Source organism: Squalius cephalus (assembly GCF_949319135.1).
Source record: "Squalius cephalus genome assembly, chromosome: 16".
NCBI classification, from domain to species: Eukaryota; Metazoa; Chordata; class Actinopteri; order Cypriniformes; family Leuciscidae; genus Squalius; species Squalius cephalus.
In genome coordinates, this window is record NC_137137.1 from 36470990 (window position 1) to 36496213 (window position 25224).

The 25224-nt window shown below is 44.8% G+C and overlaps 1 protein-coding gene across 5 annotated transcripts in view; it reads left to right on the forward strand.

Annotated features, from left to right (window-relative positions):
* Positions 1-25224, forward strand: part of dcaf1 (ddb1 and cul4 associated factor 1) — a 55076-nt gene that overhangs the window by 848 nt on the left and 29004 nt on the right. For all 5 annotated transcript variants that reach the window (XM_079896316.1, XM_079896315.1, XM_079896317.1 and 2 more), the window contains exons 2-9: positions 446-566; positions 5589-5665; positions 6415-6488; positions 8387-8500; positions 9191-9328; positions 13547-14059; positions 24481-24582; positions 24716-24874. In XM_079896316.1, coding sequence (XP_079752442.1) covers positions 451-566; positions 5589-5665; positions 6415-6488; positions 8387-8500; positions 9191-9328; positions 13547-14059; positions 24481-24582; positions 24716-24874 — 1293 coding nt within the window. In that variant the 5' untranslated portion in view covers positions 446-450. The remainder of the gene's footprint in view (positions 1-445; positions 567-5588; positions 5666-6414; positions 6489-8386; positions 8501-9190; positions 9329-13546; positions 14060-24480; positions 24583-24715; positions 24875-25224) is intronic.

Below are 25224 nucleotides of genomic sequence, written 5' to 3' on the forward strand. Positions count from 1 at the left end.
AACTACACAATTAGATAATACCAGTTTAGCTCAACCAATCACCAAGCAATGCTTCATTGTGTTCAGTCTGTGTGTAAAAAGAGCATTAGCAATTAAAGAAAACACACTTCAGCAAAACATGATCAGCTCAAAGTGTCCCAATCATTATTGGGCCCACATTTTTTCTTGTAGTCCCTGTATGAAGAATATTGGGGTATAATATGTCACAGTTTACTTTATTTTGCTCTCCTCACTTACATAAATGACCTATAGTGTCCTGATCACACTAGTAAACAAATATCAAATTATATCTGGTGTCTGAATAACTTTTGTTTTGACTGTATGTTTATTTATGGATTAATGTTTTGGAGCTGTGGTGGAGAATGACATGAACATCAGGTGTGGTTGTGCACAGGATCACTGAGGCGTGTGTGTGTGTGTGTGTGTGTGTGTGTGTGTGTCTCAGGGCTGATGGCGTCTGGAGATGGAGGAGGTGTGGACTCTAAAGCGGAGCTCAGTGCGTTACTGGAGCAGTGGGAGAGGGAACAGCAAGCGGGATCCAGCGAGCTCCTCAACATACTGACCAAGTGAGAAACACTGAGACCCTGAACTATAACCTCACAGAGACCGTTCTAGAGGAACCCGCAGAGTCCACAACACAACTACAGCCTTTATATATAATAAATATATATATATATATTTATTTTTTTTCTAAAAATTGCGATTCGATATTGCATTTTTTTAACACTAGACCATGGGGAAAAGTTAAATCATACACTTATACAGACTGTACATGATGTATAAGATTAGTCATATTTACAAAAACAATTCATCACATCTTTCTGACGTTTATTTCAGAAGCTTCATACAGTCCTACATTCTCCTGAATAAATGATTCAATAACAAATACATTTTTTAACAGTCTCCTGTCGCCACCTAGTGGGGAAACTATGTAATCAGGGATGTAGTGGAGGCTAAACGCCGTTTGCGCACCTCCCAAAATTTGGAAATAGCGTTTACCCACCTCCAAAGTGCGTTTATCCACCTCTAAATTTCACGTTATTTGAGCGGACTTTGCTTTTCCAGTGCGTGATCGCCGATCGGTACGTGATTCGAGCATGTGGGCCGTTAACGCCAGAGCAGAACGCGCAGCGCAAACACGGAGCGGGACATTGAGCAGAGAGCGCAGCGCGCCCACACACACACACACACACACACACACACACACACACACACACACACAGAACAAAGACATTTTTGGTTTTATTGTTTTTTAAGTTTTTTAGTTTTGCAAAATCGTCTGTTAATGTCGGCAGCCATTACACTTGTGGAAACTACAGTGCAACTTATATTGTCTTTCTTCTGTTAATTACAGAAACTGAGTTTTCTTTAAATTAAAATATGTGGCACCAGATTCATCGTTAATCTGCACCTGCTACATTAGCAATTGGAAAAAACTTTTATTAGATTCCAGCTTGTTAAATGTGAATATGTTCTTGTAGTGCAAGGGTCGGCAAGTAACTTTGGCCGTGGGCCAATATTTTTTTTAGCCAGTAGATGGCGGGCCAGCTACACGGAGTAGGCCTATGGATACAAATTAAATACTCTTAATGAATACTCTTAACGTCTACATTGTATATATCAATGAAATCATTTTAAACAGATCAAGTACTATTGTGGTAACAGATTACAGCTATTTTAATAAAGGTGTGAATAGCAATCATGCCTCATTCGCTTACAGTCCGACTTTTGAACTTTATTCCTTTTTTTGTTATTATTTATTCGGGACACACACTTACACAGGTCTAAGGTTTAAGGAGGTCTGCGGACTCCCGCTCCCACAAGGTTCTATTCAGCAACCGCCTAAAACACACTCTGTGTTCACCCGCTTTATTTCCAGACCTGACGGGTCCGCACAATGTAGATCTCGTTTCCAGAATCTCACATTCAAATGTCTCTAACGGAAAGAGAGAGATTAAGTAGCGTATAACAATTATAAATGCAATACAAAAATTGTGTTCGTGTCAATATAAATATTATTTTAACATTGTACTGTCAGCAGAGAAAAAAAATAATGAAATATAAATAACATAAATTAAATAGGACAAAGCCTATCACTCAAATTTCTAAGCAACATAAACGAAAACCATATTGCCCTACTGACAAATGAAGTCGGCTATTTTCTGCCGAACTATTTCAAACATCCTTGCAAAAAAAGAATGTTGTTGACTGACAATGGGTTCAGTAGCCTACCGAACCGCTCCTCAGAGCTACTGTAGGTGTACAGGTGGTCAGAATGAAGTGCGGATACGCTGTCATAAGATGTCGGGAGTGGGCTATTGTCAGTCAGACCGCCCGCTCCGTCCAAAGTACCCCAGAGTTCCTACCACTACCGTCTTTATACTTTAAAATTTAATCCCGCGCCGCATGACTCCTTATGGGCATTTCACACAGTATACGCGGCTACGGCTTTTCTCAAGGAAGAGTTTTGTGCAGCATTTAGTGCAAATATTTTTTTATCAGGTAATACATATTATTTATCAGTGTGTTATACCCGAATAAATAAGTAACGAATGCGCGCGCCTCCCCAAATGGACGAGGCATTTATACTTCGCGCTCGCCGGTGTACTATTCTTTGAAACGACAGGGTGCGACTCGGTGTAATTGTCCTCTAAACCATCAGGAATCAGCGGTGAGAAGTAAGGTACACTCGTGAATGTTTATTTTAGTAAATAAGAGATGCTTTATTTTCAGTTTTATAGCTGATTGTCTTATTTTGTTTACATCTTACTTTACACACTTCAGGGCAGGCTGTTAGAGATGCGCGGTTGGCGGTTACAGCCGTGGACTCCGCAGATAAACCGCGGATCGGGCGGATGACGTGACGAAAAATAATATTTTAATTAAATTTGGGCGGGTGAACCAAGTCATCAGCAGCGCCTTGCATCGCCCAATCAGCGGATGGCGGGCGGGTGCGGTTTTGAAAATTGGTCAAAAACGTTGGTGCGGATGGATGGCGGACCTTCTGCATTTTTGTTTTGCTTTTCCCTCCATTGTATCGAACTCGTACCGAACCGCGATGTCTGAACCGAGGTATGAACCGAACCGTGACTTCTGCGTACCGTTCCTCCCCTAATTGGAAGCCCTGGATATAAGCCTCCCTCGCTATCTCTCTTAAATATATTTGTTCTCTCTGTGTTGTCATTTAGTAAACTTTATAGATTTCAACCATATTATTCCTTCTTGAGTCTCTTTAACAAGAACTTAGATTAATGCATGAATTGAATAGTGATTGTGTGACCTATGATGAGGGAACAACCAGTGATACCCTTGGTAGTACCATCATATGATAGCCTATAGCGATGTCATCAGGACACACACACACCGGTAGGCAGTGGCCCACCTTACCCCGTGACCACATCATGGCCCACCAGAAATTAGAGTTTACCCACCTCTTTTTTTACCACTACACCTCTGTATGTAATCGATAAATGCGTTATTTTAAGCACCAAGTTTCTTTCAAAAGCTGATTTTCATCGCTATCGTAAGACATCAGTGTTCATGTTTGAACTTTAAACTTTTATCCAAGTACTTCTATGATCATTTGAACTATTGCATCACAGAAATAATGACACTGTGAGGTTGAAAAGAGTGTTAGTGAAGTGGTTTCATGACGACTCTCTCCGGGTCAGCGCCAGCACAGATCTGAATGCTGCGATATGATTTGTCAGGTGTCATAGACAGACGGACTGAAAGATCGTGTGTGTGTTTGAATGGAGATCACAGTCTTTTAAAGATGAGTCGTGCAGCTCTACGGTCTCATCTCTCTCTCAGCGTTTCATCCTCTGTTGGAACGAAAGTGGATAACTTCTGTCAACCTCGTCTACAAGCAAGGGCAAAAAACAACAATTGAATTTGAATATCGATTCTGGAATAAAAAAATCAATTTTATAATCATTAAAAAAGGATCACATCAGCGGATGAACGATAAAAACATTGATAGCCAATAAGAATCCATCCTAATTGTTGCATCTATTTAAAATTTAAATGAGTGAATGATTCAATGACTCACTCATAAAGTCTTCACTTGTTTCATTACTGGATGAATCAGTGTTTCTGAACGAATCTCTTGAGTGAATGATTCAATGACAAACACATATTTGAACAGTCTCCTGTCGCCACCTACTGGTGTAACGATGTCGTGTAACGACTGTTAGTGAAGCTGTTTCACATCTGTTCATGACGACGGCTCTCTCTGGATCAGAACACAGATCTGAGTGTTCCTGTGATCACAGGGTTAATGGACAGAGCAGAGTCACTGTCACTGAGGAGTAAGAGCACTGGTGTCCAGATCGCCGTCTTTAACAGTTAATCGTGCAGCTCTACAAGGCGAAGACCCAACTTTATACATGTTCTGCAGGATCCTGCTTTCCATTGCCTGTATCTGATTGGACAGCGCCACTTTAATGCAGTAATCTCACCTAAGGACCCGTTTAGTTCGATTTCACCAGAGGGAACGTTGGGTTATGCAACAGACGAGTGCCTTCACACAGTTAATGAGCGCTTCATATCAGCCTTGATGACCAATATGCAGACGGTTATTAATCTATCAGATATCGGCCGCCGATCTCCACAAGTGTGATGCATCATGGGTAGTGTTGGCTGTGTAATGCATTACCAAGTCATTAATTACTGTCATTTATTTATTAATTATTTTTACAGTATTGTTTTGTTACCTGTTATCAGTTCTGTATATCGTTTATCATGGAACATAAACATGCTAATAATCAATATCGGTTATAAAAAAACAAAAACAATATCGGTTGATCACTAAACAGAACAAACACAGATTAAAGATGTGTCGAAGTAAGTTTGTAAGATGTATTTAAGTAAATGTGTCTAATTAAAGGTATAGTTCACCCAAACAATTTATTTTAAATAAATTAATTTGCATTTGCGTTCCAAACCTGTAAGACTTTTGTATATTTAAACAAATATATTAAAATTGTTACAATGCAAATGCAATGAAATTTAACATCAAAATGTAACGTCTAACCTTAAAATGTATGTTGTAATGTAATGTAAATACTTTGGTCAGATCAAGAATAATTTATGCAGTTTAATATGATTTATGTGAAAGAATGAAGAGCCCGTCTCTGTCCATGCTCAGCTGGCCGAGGCTGATGGGGGATTCAGAGAGTGTTTGGTGATATGAAATGTAATACTTTTAGAGTAGTTAGTACAGAAATCAACACCATTGACGATGTAATTCGTAGCTAATAATTAATGACGTTGTTAGAGTAACTCCCCAACACTGATCACGGTGTGATGGACTGTGACATGTTTCGTAATGTGCAGCTTTTCCCTAAACTCATTATATATTCAGCCAGAAGTGACGTGTTCACACAGACGCTGTGCTGGGAAGAGTAGGGATTTCTTCTTGGTCATGTCAAGTAAACTAATGAATGTAAATGCATTTTAACGAATTATCTTTAAATGTTCAACAAGTAATCGATTAAGAGCAAAAACATAATGTGTTCCTGAATGCCACTCCAGTGTTAATGTGTTCATATATCAGAGATTTGCTAATCCTCATGTGGATCTCTCAGGATCTCGGATCTGGTGGAGCGGGAGACGGAGGAGTATCATAAAGCCGACCCGGACCCGTTCGATGACCGTCATCCAGGTGATCCCGCACTCACGCATCATCAGGGCTCCACATCAGGCCTTCTCATGCGCTTGACCGGGATTTTGTGTGTGTTTGTGTTTTAGATATAATTTACTCTGAAGCAATATTCTCATCAGTGTTCAGTCAGCTTTGATATATTTAAATCTGCATATTGTAATATCTGCACCTTTAAAGGGCTTTAATCTTATTGAATGTATGCTTCATCTTTCATTTAAAATTCCTAAATTTGATCAATAAATGCAGTTATTTAGAATAAAGCTTTAAACCGCTGAAACAGAGCAAAATCAGCCAAGATTGTTAGTGACTTCATGTGAACTGTTGAGTGAAGTGAGTGCCACATTTCCACCCGTGATGGTGTTCAGGAGAGCGGCACTCGTCGTGTGAGATCGCTAAACACGTTAAACATATAAAAACTCCACATTTTGTATTTTTATAGGCTGAATGTTGTTAACTGAATTTCTTTTGTGATGTTTAGATTTCTCCTCGAGACATTAATACATTTATCATCCACTGTCGATCGCAACTCACAATACATGTAATAACACCAGAAGCATTCCCTCGTTTTACTGATTCCATGGTTATATTTAGTTATTGGCGTGTTAATCCGGCTAGTTGATCAGTCGGGCGAGTACAGCTCTTCAGAAGCTCCACTGGTCCCGGGCGAGCGCTAATGTGGAGCCCTGCTTTCATCATCAGCGTCTGGTGGAACACTATAATATTGAATAAACTTCTTGTTTTGCTCTAAGGACGGGCAGATCCAGAGTGCATGCTGGGACACCTGTTGAAAATCCTGTTCAAGAACGATGATTTCATGAATGCGGTAAGATTGGATGCACAATTGCATTAGTTTAATTAATATTGTTAATAAAATTTAGTTTAAAAATGATATTGTCACTGATTGCGTACTTGTTTTCCTAAAATCCAGCTATATAAGGTCGGATGCATAATCACAAGCACAGTTGCATCATGAATTGAATTGATACACAGCATAATGCTTGCACATGGCCCTGGCTACACATTTCACATTAGTTTAATTAATATTGTTAATAAAAGTTAGTTTAAAAATGATATTGCCACTGATTGCAAGTGCTGGCTTGTCTAACACAATGATGCATGCCTATGAACTGGGTGTGGTGACGATATCAGGTGTTAATCAATAAAGATTTTTGCTAATCGCTGTATGGAAGTGTGCAGGACTGAGGATATGTTCTTTTTCCCCATAAAATGTAAATATGCACTCACACAGACAACAGACAAAAGATGTAACTGATATAACGAGTAAACTCAATCTAATGAACAGCCCATAGGGGTGTAAAGCAAGAGTTAAAAGACCAAATGGTCTAAAAGTGAAAAAGGAGAGATGTTTGAGTCCACATGTCCCTCTAGCGCCCCCTACTGTCGAGGCCTTGCCGGCTCAGCCCGTTCATACGCTGCTTCATCTGTGGGTGAACGTTCCTGCAAGTAAATTGAATATATTTAGTTTGAGTAATATTGTAACACACTGGCATTTTGACAGTTCTGTGTGTGTTTGACCGTTGAAGGGCAATGAGCCACAGAAGAGGACATTTTAATAACTCTTTAATGTCAAGCACATCACACTCTTTATCTCTGTCAATAACATGCAGTCGTACCAGCAGATATATGTACTCATGATCAGCACTTCATATCGGCAGACCGTGCTGCTGTACGCATATATCCTGATGTAATACATCTTTAACCCTTTAACTGTCACCCCCCTTTTTTTCACATAGACATGAACATCACTATTCAAACTTAATTGGTTGTAATTCAAGAATGCTTTTGGAATATAGACATATGGTTGGTCTTGTTTTAAAGAAGACATTTGCCAGATTATTGTAGAAGTGAAATAAATTATGAAAGTGAAACAGAAAAAAAGTTATATAAGTTTGAGTTTATGAAAATGTACAGTGTAAAAATATAATTATTTATATTTTATATAAAATGTATATATTACAAAATATATTTTACTCTAAAACTGCAATATAATGAAAGCCAAAAATCTGAACAAGTTGTGTTCCAAATTTTAGGTTGATATCTCAAAAAATGAGCTTTCAGTGAGATTTTATTTGGGCGCAGTACCAAACTTTTTCACTAGATGGACAGCCAGCTTCCTTACTGACCATATAAGGGCATCTCCGTTTTCATATATGTTTTGAGTGAACTGAACCATGTATTTCCATCATTTTCATACAATTTATGAAGTAGACATCCTATTCAGAAGTAGTATGGGTGGTTTGGTAGTATTTTATTTGAATTTAACCTCTAATAAACGCATAAAAAGAGCACGTGCGTTATAGCTCGCTGCCGCATCACAAATCGAGAAATCATAATATTTTTCTTTATATTTAAAACATTTTCAGACCTTTTTTTCTCATAAAATTGAATTGGTGTTATCTTTTGAACTCTTGGCATGAAAACAAACTGAGGTTTCTACCAATCTTTCATGATTTTTCATATTTATTGCTATTTCAAAATAAAGGCCTAAACACGCCTAATGAATATGAAATATTCTTGTTGCAAATTGATAAATAACTGCTCCTCTTTAATTTATTTAAAAAAACAGCCACCAAATATGAAAACTAGAGATTGTAGAAGCATTTAGCATTTTGGGTCGGAAATAATTTGGGTGGAAACGCGGCTTATGTTCTTAGCAGGGCATGTGTTTGTGTTCTGATGTTGAGTGTGTTGCTTCTCCAGCTGGTGAACACGTACGTGATGAGCAGTCGTGAGGGCTCTGTGAACACGGCGGCCTGCAGACTCCTGCTGAACATCATGCCTGGCCTCGAGACCGCCGTGGTCTTCCAGGAGAAGGTACTGTGAGCCTCACACGGCTAGCTCTCTCATTTATCATTTTACACCTGCTCACATAAATGTGTTTACACAAAACGGATATAAATCCGATCTTCAATTCCCGCTCTATATGCAGATTTAATGCAGTTCACGTCACCGAAAGCAACCGATATGAGCTGCGTTTTATTGATCATCAGCTAATCTCAAAATCAAAGAGCGCAATAGGAGACAGCGGCAACATCACTGCTAAGATCATCTCGTTTCTTTACTTTTATTGAAGATTGTGAATGTTAAGCGTCTGCGACTGACGTTCTCTTTGATTTGCGATAGTTTGCTTGATGAATAGATCCCTCATCTGTGGTGCCATATCTGGCTATCACATGACATATAGCCTATAACACGCTCACATGTTTATTTTTAGCATTGTTGGGAGGAGGAAAGTTTACATATGTGGTTTCAACAGCCAGATGCGTTTACACTTGTCCAGTTTCGCCTGGCCTCCGGATGTGGTTTTAGCGATCGGGTTCAAATCATCTCGAATGTGTTTCGGAGGGCGTTTACACCGGGTCTATTCACGATCGGATAGCCATCCAATCACAGAACACGCATGAAGTGGCCAGGTGTAAACAGCCCTATGGCTTCTGCTTCCTCACGTCTGGTGTGTGTGTGTGTGTGTGTGTGTGTGTGTGTGTGTGTGTGTGTGTGAGACAGGAGGGTATCGTGGAGCGCTTGTTTAAATGGGCCCAGGAGGCGGATCAGCCGCTCAGGATCTACGCCACAGGCCTGCTAGCCGGAGCCATGGAGAACCAGGACATCGCCGCTAACTATCGCGAGGAGAACTCTGTGCTGGTGAGGCCACGAATAATATCATCATAATGTTTCATTTATATATGACTTTCCCAAGCTCAAGGATGCTTCACAATAACAGTAAAGAACAAACAATCAGTTCATAATAAATGGACAGTAGACGTTTGCCCAGTCCAAGAAGTGAGCGATTGCAGTCGCATCAGATGCAAACAGAAACACCTGTGCTAGTCAGTCAATACTTCATTCTCCATGTCCAAACACTGAATCACACACACTGCCGTTCAAAAGTTTAGGATCGGTAAGATTTTTAATGTTTTTAACAGAAGTCTCTTCTGCTCACCAAGGCTGCATTTATTTGATTAAAAAAACACACAAAAAAACAGTGATATTGTTTGACAGTTTAAATCAGCTGTTTTCTATGTGAATATCTAGTAAAGTGTAATTTCACATCATTACTCCAGTCTTCAGTGTACAATTTTTTTTTTTTTTTTTTTCAGGATTCTTTGATGAAGAGAAAGTTCCATTTATTTGAAATATAATCTTTTATAACATTATAAATGACTTTACTGTAACTTTTGATCAATTTAATGCGTCCTTACTGAATACAAGTATTGATTTATTTTATTTCCCCCGCCAAAAAACTATTCTTACTGACTCCAAACTTGTGAATGATAGTTTCATGTTACAAAAGACTCTATTTCAGATAAATGCTGTTCTTTTTAACTTTCTATAACTGTTTTCAACATTGATATTAATCATTAATGTTTCTTGATCATCAAATCATCCTATTAGACTGATTTCTGAAGGATCATGTGACACTGAAGACTGGAGTAATGATGCTGAAAATTCAGCTTTGATCACAGGAATAAATTACATTTTAAAATGTATTCAAAGAGAAAACGGTTATTTTAAATTGTAATATTTTACAATATTGCTTTTTTTTTTTTTTTTATCAAATAAATGCAGTCTTGGTGAGCAGAAGTACGGAGCCCCTGAGGGGACCTGTGAAAAAAAAAAAAAAATAGGACTTTCGCGTGCGCACGAGAAACTTTCGGTTTGCGTTATAGCGTCATTAATACAAATGTGGAAATATGGATGATGTATATATCATTTATGTTGTTGTTTGACATGTTTTGAAGTGTTTATTTTAACAAAAATCTCAAGCAAGGTGCTATTAAAGACAAGACTTAGAGGCATATTTTAGTCACTATTCAAATAATTGTATTAACTTTGAATATACTTTGAATAAACTTTGTATTTGTATGTGTATTGATAAAAAATAAACAACAGGCTAATAATCTTCTGCTACTGAGATGAAGGAAACATTTTTTTAAAGAATTAAAGTTCACAAGATTGCTATTTATCTTGATCAAACTGTTCCGTCATCAGCTCTTCCTCAGTTCCGCACTGCAGAATAAAATAGTCATCCTCTGCTGCAGTTGTACGGATTCTTAACGCATTTATTGCAACCACATTTCATCTTTTTCTCATCAAACAACCAGATTAACGAATGCTTCGACACAACCCGTACCGAAGAGCCTAGACAGGTCTTTCTTCTGTATACTGTATACAGGGTGAATGACGACTGTTGGCCTACCATGGTCGCCCTCGTCAGTAAGTTTTAAATAATAATAATAATAATAATAATAAATTAAGATATAAATCAATATAATTCGTTGTATATTAAATATTTTAAACAATAGCTACAAAAAGGTAATTGACTGTATAGTCCTAACGTTCATGCATGAACTGTCATTCAGACTTACTGTCTAACAACCAGAGAACAGAGAACATCAGAGATATTAAAATACATACTCTTCTGAGTTTTATGATGTAGGCCTTTTTTTATTAAAATGTATCGGCCTATAATTTATATCTCAAGGATGCGAGCTTGTGCGTGGCGCACTCAGTCATGTTGAGAGGGAAACACGCATTATATTATTAGGCTAGTCTATTCAGAAATAGTGTAAAAGACCTGTAAATAAAATACAACATTAACATTATAAACACTATTAATAACATATAGGCTATGCGTATTTTACTTCCCCATAGCCAAATCCTTAAATGAATGGAATCAGAAAACAACGAGAAATGAAAAATAAGTAACCACTTATAATAATAATAATAATAATAATAATAATAATAATAAATACATAGTAGTCTATAAAAATAGCCCATTGTGCCCTTTATTACAAACAACTTTTAGCCTATTTTAAACGCCAAGCCTAAACGAATTTATTTGAATCGAAACTGAAACTATACCGCAAAGTTGGGTTCGCGCATCTTTCGTTCGGTCCAAAGTTTAATACTGAACAGGAATTAATAATCATTTAGTTTGTTCCTCAGTTGGGGAACAGTTGTTCCTAATTTGTTCCTCAGTTGGGGAAATAACTTAATACTTTATCGTTTCATACTCATTCGAAACAGTAAAATGTATATTTTTATTTGTGTACATTCAAAATGACTACAAAATGTCATGCCTTTGAAAAAGAAAGAAATTCAAGGAACAAATTCAAGTGATGGCGCCGGCGAATCGCGATATTAACAACATCGGTTCACTTCTGCCATTAACTTGACATCACAGCCGGTTCATTATTAGCCTAAATGATTATTAATTCCTGTTCAGTATTAAACTTTGGACCGAACGAAAGATGCGCGAACCCAACTTTGCGGTAGCCTATAGTTTCAGTTTCGATTCAAATAAATTCGTTTAGGCTTGGCGTTTAAAATAGGCTAAAAGTTGTTTGTAATAAAGGACACAATGGGCTATTTTTATAGACTACTATGTATTTATTATTATTATTATTATTTAAAACTTACTGACGAGGGCGACCATGGTAGGCCAACAGTCGTCATTCACCCTGTATACAGTATACAGAAGAAAGACCTGTCTAGGCTCTTCGGTACGGGTTGTGTCGAAGCATTCGTTAATCTGGTTGTTTGATGAGAAAAAGATGAAATGTGGTTGCAATAAATGCGTTAAGAATCCGTACAACTGCAGCAGAGGATGACTATTTTATTCTGCAGTGCGGAACTGAGGAAGAGCTGATGACGGAACAGTTTGATCAAGATAAATAGCAATCTTGTGAACTTTAATTCTTTAAAAAAATGTTTCCTTCATCTCAGTAGCAGAAGATTATTAGCCTGTTGTTTATTTTTTATCAATACACATACAAATACAAAGTTTATTCAAAGTATATTCAAAGTTAATACAATTATTTGAATTGTGACTAAAATATGCCTCTAAGTCTTGTCTTTAATAGCACCTTGCTTGAGATTTTTGCTAAAATAAACACTTCAAAACATGTCAAACAACAACATAAATGATATATACATCATCCATATTTCCACATTTGTATTAATGACGCTATAATGCAAACCGAAAGTTTCTCGTGCGCACGCGAAAGTCCTATTTTTTTTTTTTTTTCACAGGTCCCCTCAGGGGCTCCGTACAGAAGAGACTTCTTTTGAAAACATTAAAAATCTTACTGATCCCAAACTTTTGAACGGCAGTGTGTATGTTAGATAAGGGTCCCTTATTTGCAAATCAAATTTAAGGCCATAAAAAGTCTTAAAGGTGCAGTGTGTGATATTTAAGAGGATCTGTTGACAGAAATGCAATATCATATTCATAACTATGTTTTCAGTGTTCAATGTTGTATAAAGACCTTACATAATGAACCGTTGTGTGTTTATTAGCTTAGAATGAGGCGTTTCTCTCTACACACACCACGGGTCCGCTTACATCGACATGTTTCTACGGTGGCCCTGTGCGGACAAACGTGTTTTCTCACGATGTTGTTCTTTGTGTAAAGAAGCGAGCTAAAGTCAGCGAATAAAACACTGACACAAAGATGAACAAGTAACAATAATATTCACAATAACATCGTTTTACTGAATAATTAGGTAAATATAATTTCTAAATTTATCGTTTAACTTGCGACTCTCTGCTGTCTCAGACGACGACATCACTTCCTGTCGGCCACCGTAACTTCTGTTGGGGTGCAATTCACAACCTCACCACTAGATGCTGTTAAACTTACACACTGCACCTTTAAATGGTACAAGAATATAGAGATTGACCGATATCGGTTGCCCCAGCCTCGTCATCAGAGAGAAGAGATGCTGCAAGAGGGAGGGGAAGTTACTCTGATTCAAGAATTTAAAACAACGATGTTCATAGTTAGAGAATATATATTATACGCAGCAATACTGTCTATTTTGACTCGGTGACTTTAAAAAAGCATGTTTGTGTGTCAGGTTCCTCTAATGCTGCAGAGACTGAGGGAGCTTCAGGAGAAGGAGTTGGAGAGCCGGAGAGACAGCAAGCGTCCGAGCAAGAGTCTGGCTCTTCTGCTCCCACTGGACGAGGAGACCGTGGACGGAGAGTTCGCTCCCAGCGTTCCCAGTGCTCTCCCGGAAAACCCGGATGCCGAGCCCATGTGTGCGCTGAGGAATGTGGGCCGGTCCAACACGGGCATGAAAGGCCTGATGAAGCCGGCGTCGGCTGTGCCGCCGGAGCTGGAGGAGAACGAGGGACCGGTGGAGGGCTTGAGGAGCTGGAGGAAGAGGGAGAACGGAGGGAAGGTGAAGCAGAAGCTGAACTTCTCCCTGCCGGAGCCGGAGCGCAGCTTCAGCGAGCTGTCCAACAGCAGCTGGTCTGAGATGAGCCCGTGGGTCATCGGGAATAACTACCACCTGTTCCCGCTCACGCCGGGGATCGAGCAGAGACTGATCCTGCAGTATCTCACCCCGCTGGGAGAGTACCAGGAGGTAATGCCACACACACTCACTCAATCTCACCCCGCTGGGGGAGTACCAGGAGGTAATGCCACACACACTCACTGAATCTCACCCCGCTGGGAGAGTACCAGAAGGTAATGCCTCACACACTCACTGAATCTCACCCCTCTGGGAGAGTACCAGGAGGTAATGCCTCACACACTCACTGAATCTCACCCCGCTGGGGGAGTATCAGGAGGTAATGCTACACACACTCACTGAATCTCACCCCGCTGGGGGAGTACCAGGAGGTGATGCCACACACACTCACTGAATATCACCCCGCTGGGGGAGTATCAGGAGGTGATGCCACACACACTCACTGAATATCACCCCGCTGGGGGAGTACCAGGAGGTAATGCTACACACACTCACTGAATCTCACCCCGCTGGGGGAGTACCAGGAGGTAAGGCCTCACACACTCACTGAATATCACCCCGCTGGGGGAGTACCAGGAGGTGATGCCACACACACTCACTGAATATCACCCCGCTGGGGGAGTATCAGGAGGTAATGCTACACACACTCACTGAATCTCACCCCGCTGGGGGAGTACCAGGAGGTGATGCCACACACACTCACTGAATATCACCCCGCTGGGGGAGTACCAGGAGGTAAGGCCTCACACACTCACTGAATCTCACCCCGCTGGGGGAGTACCAGGAGGTAATGCCACACACACTCACTGAATATCACCCCGCTGGGGGAGTACCAGGAGGTGATGCCACACACACTCACTGAATATCACCCCGCTGGGGGAGTATCAGGAGGTGATGCCACACACACTCACTGAATATCACCCCGCTGGGGGAGTACCAGGAGGTAATGCTACACACACTCACTGAATCTCACCCCGCTGGGGGAGTACCAGGAGGTAAGGCCTCACACACTCACTGAATATCACCCCGCTGGGGGAGTATCAGGAGGTAATGCCACACACACTCACTGAATATCACCCCGCTGGGGGAGTATCAGGAGGTAATGCTACACACACTCACTGAATCTCACCCCGCTGGGGGAGTACCAGGAGGTAAGGCCTCACACACTCACTGAATATCACCCCGCTGGGGGAGTACCAGGAGGTAAGGCCTCACACACTCACTGAATCTCACCCCGCTGGGGGAGTACCAGGAGGTGATGCCACACACACTCACTGAATATCACCCCGCTGGGGGAGTACCAGGAGGTAATGCCACACACACTCACTGAATCTCACCCCGCTGGGGGAGTATCAGGAGGTAATGCTACACACACTCACTGAATCTCACCCCGCTGGGGGAGTACCAGGAGGTAAGGCCTCACACACTCACTGAATATCACCCCGCTGGGGGAGTATCAGGAGGTAATGCCACACACACTCACTGAATATCACCCCGCTGGGGGAGTATCAGGAGGTAATGCTACACACACTCACTGAATCTCACCCCGCTGGGGGAGTACCAGGAGGTAAGGCCTCACACACTCACTGAATATCACCCCGCTGGGGGAGTACCAGGAGGTAAGGCCTCACACACTCACTGAATCTCACCCCGCTGGGGGAGTACCAGGAGGTAAGGCCTCACACACTCACTGAATATCACCCCGCTGGGGGAGTACCAGGAGGTAAGGCCTCACACACTCACTGAATCTCACCCCGCTGGGGGAGTACCAGGAGGTGACGCCACACACACTCACTGAATCTCACCCCGCTGGGGGAGTACCAGGAGGTAAGGCCTCACACACTCACTGAATATCACCCCGCTGGGGGAGTACCAGGAGGTAAGGCCTCACACACTCACTGAATCTCACCCCGCTGGGGGAGTACCAGGAGGTAAGGCCTCACACACTCACTGAATATCACCCCGCTGGGGGAGTACCAGGAGGTAATGCCACACACACTCACTGAATATCACCCCGCTGGGGGAGTACCAGGAGGTAAGGCCTCACACACTCACTGAATATCACCCCGCTGGGGGAGTACCAGGAGGTAATGCCTCACACACTCACTGAATATCACCCCGCTGGGGGAGTACCAGGAGGTAATGCCTCACACACTCACTGAATCTCACCCCGCTGGGAGAGTACCAGGAGGTGACGCCACACACACTCACTGAATCTCACCCCGCTGGGAGAGTACCAGGAGGTGACGCCTCACACACTCACTGAATCTCACCCCGCTGGGAGAGTACCAGGAGGTGATGCCACACACACTCACTGAATCTCACCCCGCTGGGGGAGTACCAGGAGGTAATGCTTCACACACTCACTGAATATCACCCCGTTGGGGGAGTACCAGGAGGTGATGCCACACACACTCACTGAATCTCACCCCGCTGGGGGAGTACCAGGAGGTAATGCTTCACACACTCACTGAATATCACCCCGTTGGGGGAGTACCAGGAGGTAATGCCACACACACTCACTGAATCTCACCCCGCTGGGGGAGTACCAGGAGGTAATGCCACACACACTCACTGAATCGCACCCCGCTGGGGGAGTATCAGGAGGTAATGCTACACACACTCACTGAATCTCACCCCGCTGGGGGAGTACCAGGAGGTAAGGCCTCACACACTCACTGAATATCACCCCGCTGGGGGAGTATCAGGAGGTAATGCCACACACACTCACTGAATATCACCCCGCTGGGGGAGTATCAGGAGGTAATGCTACACACACTCACTGAATCTCACCCCGCTGGGGGAGTACCAGGAGGTAAGGCCTCACACACTCACTGAATATCACCCCGCTGGGGGAGTACCAGGAGGTAAGGCCTCACACACTCACTGAATCTCACCCCGCTGGGGGAGTACCAGGAGGTAAGGCCTCACACACTCACTGAATATCACCCCGCTGGGGGAGTACCAGGAGGTAAGGCCTCACACACTCACTGAATCTCACCCCGCTGGGGGAGTACCAGGAGGTAAGGCCTCACACACTCACTGAATATCACCCCGCTGGGGGAGTACCAGGAGGTAAGGCCTCACACACTCACTGAATCTCACCCCGCTGGGGGAGTACCAGGAGGTAAGGCCTCACACACTCACTGAATATCACCCCGCTGGGGGAGTACCAGGAGGTAATGCCACACACACTCACTGAATATCACCTCGCTGGGGGAGTACCAGGAGGTAATGCCACACACACTCACTGAATCTCACCCCGCTGGGGGAGTACCAGGAGGTAATGCTACACACACTCACTGAATCTCACCCCGCTGGGGGAGTATCAGGAGGTAATGCTACACACACTCACTGAATCTCACCCCGCTGGGAGAGTACCAGGAGGTAATGCCACACACACTCACTGAATATCACCTCGCTGGGGGAGTACCAGGAGGTAATGCCACACACACTCACTGAATCTCACCCCGCTGGGGGAGTACCAGGAGGTAATGCCACACACACTCACTGAATATCACCTCGCTGGGGGAGTACCAGGAGGTAATGCCACACACACTCACTGAATCTCACCCCGCTGGGGGAGTACCAGGAGGTAATGCTACACACACTCACTGAATCTCACCCCGCTGGGGGAGTATCAGGAGGTAATGCTACACACACTCACTGAATCTCACCCCGCTGGGGGAGTACCAGGAGGTAATGCCACTAGGGCTGCAACAAACGATTATTTTGATAATCGATTAATCTAACGATTATTAGAACGATTAATCGACTAATCGTCGATTATTTCGCCGACTAATCAGTAAGATTGGAACGATTATTCAGCTTTTTCAATTAGTTAAAACACTGAGTTATAAATATTCTAACTATAATATAAAAAAAAGAAAATCACTTCAGCTTTTGAAATGTTTTTTTAATGATCTTTGAGTCAACTAAACAGGTCATTCTCTTTAAGTTTTCAGATTTCTGTCCAACTCAAATCACACACAAATGCTCTAAGCATTGGTTAAATATTCTGTTCTCTTTCAATAGAAAAAAATAAACAAAAAAATAATCAGCTGCATTACAGACAAACTTAAACTGCAAACAATTATTATAAGAATAAAAAAAAAAAAAAAAATTGACATGACAATTGAGCTGACAGAGACATTCTCATTCACCTTTTAATTTACAGTAAATTAACTGACATGATATTCTTCATAACATCTCATTTTGTAAGTCTTCATGATGGAACAAAATACAGGCAAGTGATAAGACTGCAATACCTAATAATAAAAACAGCCCTGACTACTAAGCTCGATCAAGCTTTATTCTATGCAACAATAAATCATCACATTACTGTAATTATATTATTATTGTTAATATTATTGCTATTATTAGTAGTATTGCATTCTCTAATAAAGAGATTTACTGCTAGTTATTTAGCTCCAGCTGGAGAACATTCACCTCTCACCGGCTCCTCTTGTGCCGGGGTGTTTCTTCTTTAAGTGCTTTAACATGCATGTTGTGCTCCCGTGAAAAGCAAGTTCCGCCTTGCATGTATTGCACATGACAGCATTCTTGGTTTGAAGTTTTGTGAAACTTTCACACACCTTGCTAGTTCGGATTTGTTTGCACTAATTCGTGCTGTGTTTTCATCTACTGCAATAGCATTTGTAACGGCTGCATTACACTCTAGCGCTACAGCGCCGTAGCGGTCAAATCGCGATATTGCAGGCCCTTACATTAGGTCACGTGAGATCAAACGACTACTCGACAACAAAGATATTTGTCGACAATTTTTTATTGTCGACGTTGTCGACAATGTCGACTAATCGTTTCAGCCCTAAATGCCACACACACTCACTGAATATCACCCCGCTGGGGGAGTATCAGGAGGTAATGCTACACACACTCACTGAATCTCACCCCGCTGGGGGAGTACCAGGAGGTAAGGCCTCACACACTCTCTGAATCTCACCCCGCTGGGGGAGTACCAGGAGGTAAGGCCTCACACACTCACTGAATATCACCCCGCTGGGGGAGTACCAGGAGGTAATGCCTCACACACTCACTGAATATCACCCCGCTGGGGGAGTACCAGGAGGTAATGCCTCACACACTCACTGAATCTCACCCCGCTGGGAGAGTACCAGGAGGTGACGCCACACACACTCACTGAATCTCACCCCGCTGGGAGAGTACCAGGAGGTGACGCCTCACACACTCACTGAATCTCACCCCGCTGGGAGAGTACCAGGAGGTGATGCCACACACACTCACTGAATCTCACCCCGCTGGGGGAGTACCAGGAGGTAATGCTTCACACACTCACTGAATATCACCCCGTTGGGGGAGTACCAGGAGGTGATGCCACACACACTCACTGAATCTCACCCCGCTGGGGGAGTACCAGGAGGTAATGCTTCACACACTCACTGAATATCACCCCGTTGGGGGAGTACCAGGAGGTAATGCCACACACACTCACTGAATCTCACCCCGCTGGGGGAGTACCAGGAGGTAATGCCACACACACTCACTGAATCTCACCCCGCTGGGAGAGTACCAGGAGGTGATGCCTCACACTCTCACTGAATCTCACCCCGCTGGGGGAGTACCAGGAGGTGATGCCTCACACACTCACTGAATCTCTCCCCGCTGGGGGAGTACCAGGAGGTGATGCCACACACACTGAATCTCACCCCGCTGGGGGAGTACCAGGAGGTGATGCCTCACACACTCACTGAATCTCTCCCCGCTTGGGGAGTACCAGGAGGTGATGTCTCACACACTCACTGAATATCACCCCGCTGGGGGAGTACCAGGAGGTGATGCCTCACACACTCACTGAATATCACCCCGCTGGGGAGTACCAGGAGGTGATGTCACACACACTCACTGAATATCACCCCGCTGGGGGAGTACCAGGAGGTAAGGCCTCACACACTCACTGAATCTCACCCCGCTGGGGGAGTACCAGGAGGTAAGGCCTCACACACTCACTGAATATCACCCCGCTGGGGGAGTACCAGGAGGTAATGCCTCACACACTCACTGAATCTCACCCCGCTGGGAGAGTACCAGGAGGTAATGCCTCACACTCTCACTGAATCTCTCCCCGCTGGGGGAGTACCAGGAGGTAAGGCCTCACACACTCACTGAATATCACCCCGCTGGGGGAGTACCAGGAGGTAATGCCTCACACACTCACTGAATCTCACCCCGCTGGGGAGTACCAGGAGGTAAGGCCTCACACACTCACTGAATATCACCCCGCTGGGGGAGTACCAGGAGGTAATGCCTCACACACTCACTGAATATCACCCCGCTGGGGGAGTACCAGGAGGTAATGCCACACACACTCACTGAATATCACCCCGCTGGGAGAGTACCAGGAGGTGATGCCTCACACACTCACTGAATATCACCCCGCTGGTGGAGTACCAGGAGGTAAGGCCTCACACACTCACTGAATCTCACCCCGCTGGGGGAGTACCAGGAGGTAAGGCCTCACACACTCACTGAATATCACCCCGCTGGGGGAGTACCAGGAGGTAAGGCCTCACACACTCACTGAATCTCACCCCGCTGGGGGAGTACCAGGAGGTAAGGCCTCACACACTCACTGAATATCACCCCGTTGGGGGAGTACCAGGAGGTAATGCCACACACACTCACTGAATCTCACCCCGCTGGGGGAGTACCAGGAGGTAATGCCACACACACTCACTGAATCTCACCCCGCTGGGAGAGTACCAGGAGGTGATGCCTCACACTCTCACTGAATCTCACCCCGCTGGGGGAGTACCAGGAGGTGATGCCTCACACACTCACTGAATCTCTCCCCGCTGGGGGAGTACCAGGAGGTGATGCCACACACACTGAATCTCACCCCGCTGGGGGAGTACCAGGAGGTGATGCCTCACACACTCACTGAATCTCTCCCCGCTTGGGGAGTACCAGGAGGTGATGTCTCACACACTCACTGAATATCACCCCGCTGGGGGAGTACCAGGAGGTGATGCCTCACACACTCACTGAATATCACCCCGCTGGGGAGTACCAGGAGGTGATGTCACACACACTCACTGAATATCACCCCGCTGGGGGAGTACCAGGAGGTAAGGCCTCACACACTCACTGAATCTCACCCCGCTGGGGGAGTACCAGGAGGTAAGGCCTCACACACTCACTGAATATCACCCCGCTGGGGGAGTACCAGGAGGTAATGCCTCACACACTCACTGAATCTCACCCCGCTGGGAGAGTACCAGGAGGTAATGCCTCACACTCTCACTGAATCTCTCCCCGCTGGGGGAGTACCAGGAGGTAAGGCCTCACACACTCACTGAATATCACCCCGCTGGGGGAGTACCAGGAGGTAATGCCTCACACACTCACTGAATCTCACCCCGCTGGGGAGTACCAGGAGGTAAGGCCTCACACACTCACTGAATATCACCCCGCTGGGGGAGTACCAGGAGGTAATGCCTCACACACTCACTGAATATCACCCCGCTGGGGGAGTACCAGGAGGTAATGCCACACACACTCACTGAATATCACCCCGCTGGGAGAGTACCAGGAGGTGATGCCTCACACACTCACTGAATATCACCCCGCTGGTGGAGTACCAGGAGGTAAGGCCTCACACACTCACTGAATCTCACCCCGCTGGGGGAGTACCAGGAGGTAAGGCCTCACACACTCACTGAATATCACCCCGCTGGGGGAGTACCAGGAGGTAAGGCCTCACACACTCACTGAATCTCACCCCGCTGGGGGAGTACCAGGAGGTAAGGCCTCACACACTCACTGAATCTCACCCCCGCTGGGGGAGTACCAGGAGGTAAGGCCTCACACACTCACTGAATCTCACCCCGCTGGGGGAGTACCAGGAGGTAAGGCCTCACACACTCACTGAATCTCACCCTGCTGGGGGAGTACCAGGAGGTAATGCCTCACACACTCACTGAATCTCACCCCGCTGGGAGAGTACCAGGAGGTAAGGCCTCACACACTCACTGAATCTCACCCCGCTGGGGGAGTACCAGGAGGTAATGCCTCACACACTCACTGAATCTCACCCCGCTGGGAGAGTACCAGGAGGTGACGCCTCACACACTCACTGAATCTCACCCCGCTGGGGGAGTACCAGGAGGTAATGCTTCACACACTCACTGAATATCACCCCGTTGGGGGAGTACCAGGAGGTGATGCCACACACACTCACTGAATCTCACCCCGCTGGGAGAGTACCAGGAGGTGATGCCTCACACACTCACTGAATATCACCCCGCTGGGAGAGTACCAGGAGGTAATGTCACACACACTCACTGAATATCACCCCGCTGGGGGAGTACCAGGAGGTAATGCCTCACACACTCATTGAATATCACCCCGCTGGGGGAGTACCAGGAGGTGATGCCACACACACTCACTGAATCTCTCCCCGCTGGGGGAGTACCAGGAGTTAATGCCACACACACTCACTGAATATCACCCCGTTGGGGGAGTACCAGGAGGTGATACGTCACACACTCACTGAATATCACCCCGCTGGGGAGTACCAGGAGGTAATGCCTCACACACTCACTGAATCTCACCCCGCTGGGGAGTACCAGGAGGTAATGCCATACACACTCACTGAATCTCACCCCGCTGGGGGAGTACCAGGAGGTGATGCCTCACACACTCACTGAATCTCACCCCGCTGGGGGAGTACCAGGAGGTAATGCCACACACACTCACTGAATCTCATCCCGCTGGGGGAGTACCAGGAGGTGATGCCACACACACTCACTGAATATCACCTCGCTGGGGAGTACCAGGAGGTGATGCCACACACACTCACTGAATCTCACCCCGCTGGGGGAGTACCAGGAGGTGATGCCACACACACTCACTGAATATCACCTCGCTGGGGGAGTACCAGGAGGTGATGCCACACACACTCACTGAATATCACCTCGCTGGGGGAGTACCAGGAGGTGATGCCACACACACTCACTGAATCTCATCCCGCTGGGGGAGTACCAGGAGGTGATGCCACACACACTCACTGAATATCACCTCGCTGGGGAGTACCAGGAGGTGATGCCACACACACTCACTGAATCTCACCCCGCTGGGGGAGTACCAGGAGGTGATGCCACACACACTCACTGAATATCACCTCGCTGGGGGAGTACCAGGAGGTGATGCCACACACACTCACTGAATATCACCTCGCTGGGGGAGTACCAGGAGGTGATGCCACACACACTCACTGAATCTCACCCCGCTGGGGGAGTACCAGGAGGTAATGCCACACACACTCACTGAATCTCATCCCGCTGGGGGAGTACCAGGAGGTGATGCCACACACACTCACTGAATCTCACCCCGCTGGGGGAGTACCAGGAGGTGATGCCACACACACTCACTGAATCTCACCCCGCTGGGGGAGTACCAGGAGGTGATGCCACACACACTCACTGAATATCACCCCGCTGGGAGAGTACCAGGAGGTGATGCCACACACACTCACTGAATATCACCCCGCTGGGAGAGTACCAGGAGGTGATGCCACACACACTCACTGAATCTCACCCCGCTGGGGGAGTACCAGGAGGTGATGCCACACACACTCACTGAATATCACCTCGCTGGGGGAGTACCAGGTGGTGATGCCACACACACTCACTGAATCTCACCCCGCTGGGGGAGTACCAGGAGGTGATGCCACACACACTCACTGACGGAGGATAGGTCTCCCTTTCTTACTCCAAATCTTTTTATTGGTTTTCAGTGACCGTACAGAACCTCGTAAAAACAGTAAAGTGTAAAACATTGTCCATTATTAAGATAGAAGGATACTTAAGAAGGATAGTTTGTCTGGCCAAGATTGTAGTAAAATCAATGACTTTACAAACTCGGGGCGCCGAATCAGGCCAAGGGGAGACCCCAAACAGGGCTATAAATGGGTCAGGGTCAATATTAGTGTTGAGAGCTTTTGTAAGCGTCTCAAGTACATTGGACCGAAAGGTTACTGGCTGTGGACATGTCCAAAACACATGCAGATGGTTGGCAGGAGAATGTTTGCAACGGTTGCAGGCGGCACTCTTGTCTGGGAAGACAAAACGTTTAGCCAATCGGGCTTTGGTTAAATGAGCTCTGAATAGTATTTTGCATTGTATTAAGCCATGCCTGACATGCCAGGAAGAGGAGTGTACCCAGTTCAAGATGTTAACCCTAACTCTGTAATAATGACTCAGAGGTCTGGCTCCAATGTATCTTTAAGCGTGTTAGTAGGGACTGGAATAATAGAATTTATTAAATTATAAATGACTGAGATGAAATGCCTGTGGCTGACATTTAAAGCAAGAAAGTGATCAATTTGTGTTTCAAGTGGACGATTAGGAACTGCTTCTGTATAAAGTGTCTGATTTGAAAGAATAAAATAAGTGATGACTGGGTGGTCTACCTTTTTTAAAGGCATTTTCACCCAAAAATAAAGGCATATTTGCACCCCAAGTTGAGTGAAAGTGCTGTGTTTGTGTGTGCAGTTGTTGGCCGTGTTCATGCAGCTCGGTGCTCGTGAGCTGCTGATGCACTACATGGACCTGAAACAGACCAACGACGTCCAGCTCACGTTTGAAGCCCTGAAGGTACCAGACACACATCACACCCTCCACAGCTCAACTGTGTTTCTCATGATCAGAAAAACCTTTTGATCTCAAGATTTATGCTTCTTATTAGTTTTGAGATGTTTGCTCATTCTCGCTCCTCTCTGTGTTTCAGTATCTCGCATCTCTTCTCCTCCATAAGAAGTTTGCTGCCGAGTTTGTTGCACACGGAGGAGTGCCGAAGCTGCTGGAGATCCCTCGGCCCTCGATGGCTGCCACCGGCGTCTCTCTGTGCCTCTATTACCTCGCGTACAACCAGGACGCCATGGAGCGGGTGAGATGGTGGCACGATCGCAGGCTTTAACCAGGGCTCCACATTAACGCTTGTCCGGGACAAGTGGAGCTTTTGAAGAGCTTTACTTGGCCGACTGATCAACTAGCCTGATTAAAACGTCAATAACAAAAAATAACCATGGAATCACTAAAACGAGAGAATGATTCTGATTTTATTACATTTATTGTAAGTTGCGATCGACAGTGGATGTATTACTGACGGTAACAAGGTTGTGCTGTTGAGGCTCTCAAAATATGGAGTTTTATATTTTATATATTTACATATTAAATTAAGTCACTTACATTTTAGACGCAATATTGATGGTTTTTGTTCTGTTTCAGCAGCGAAAA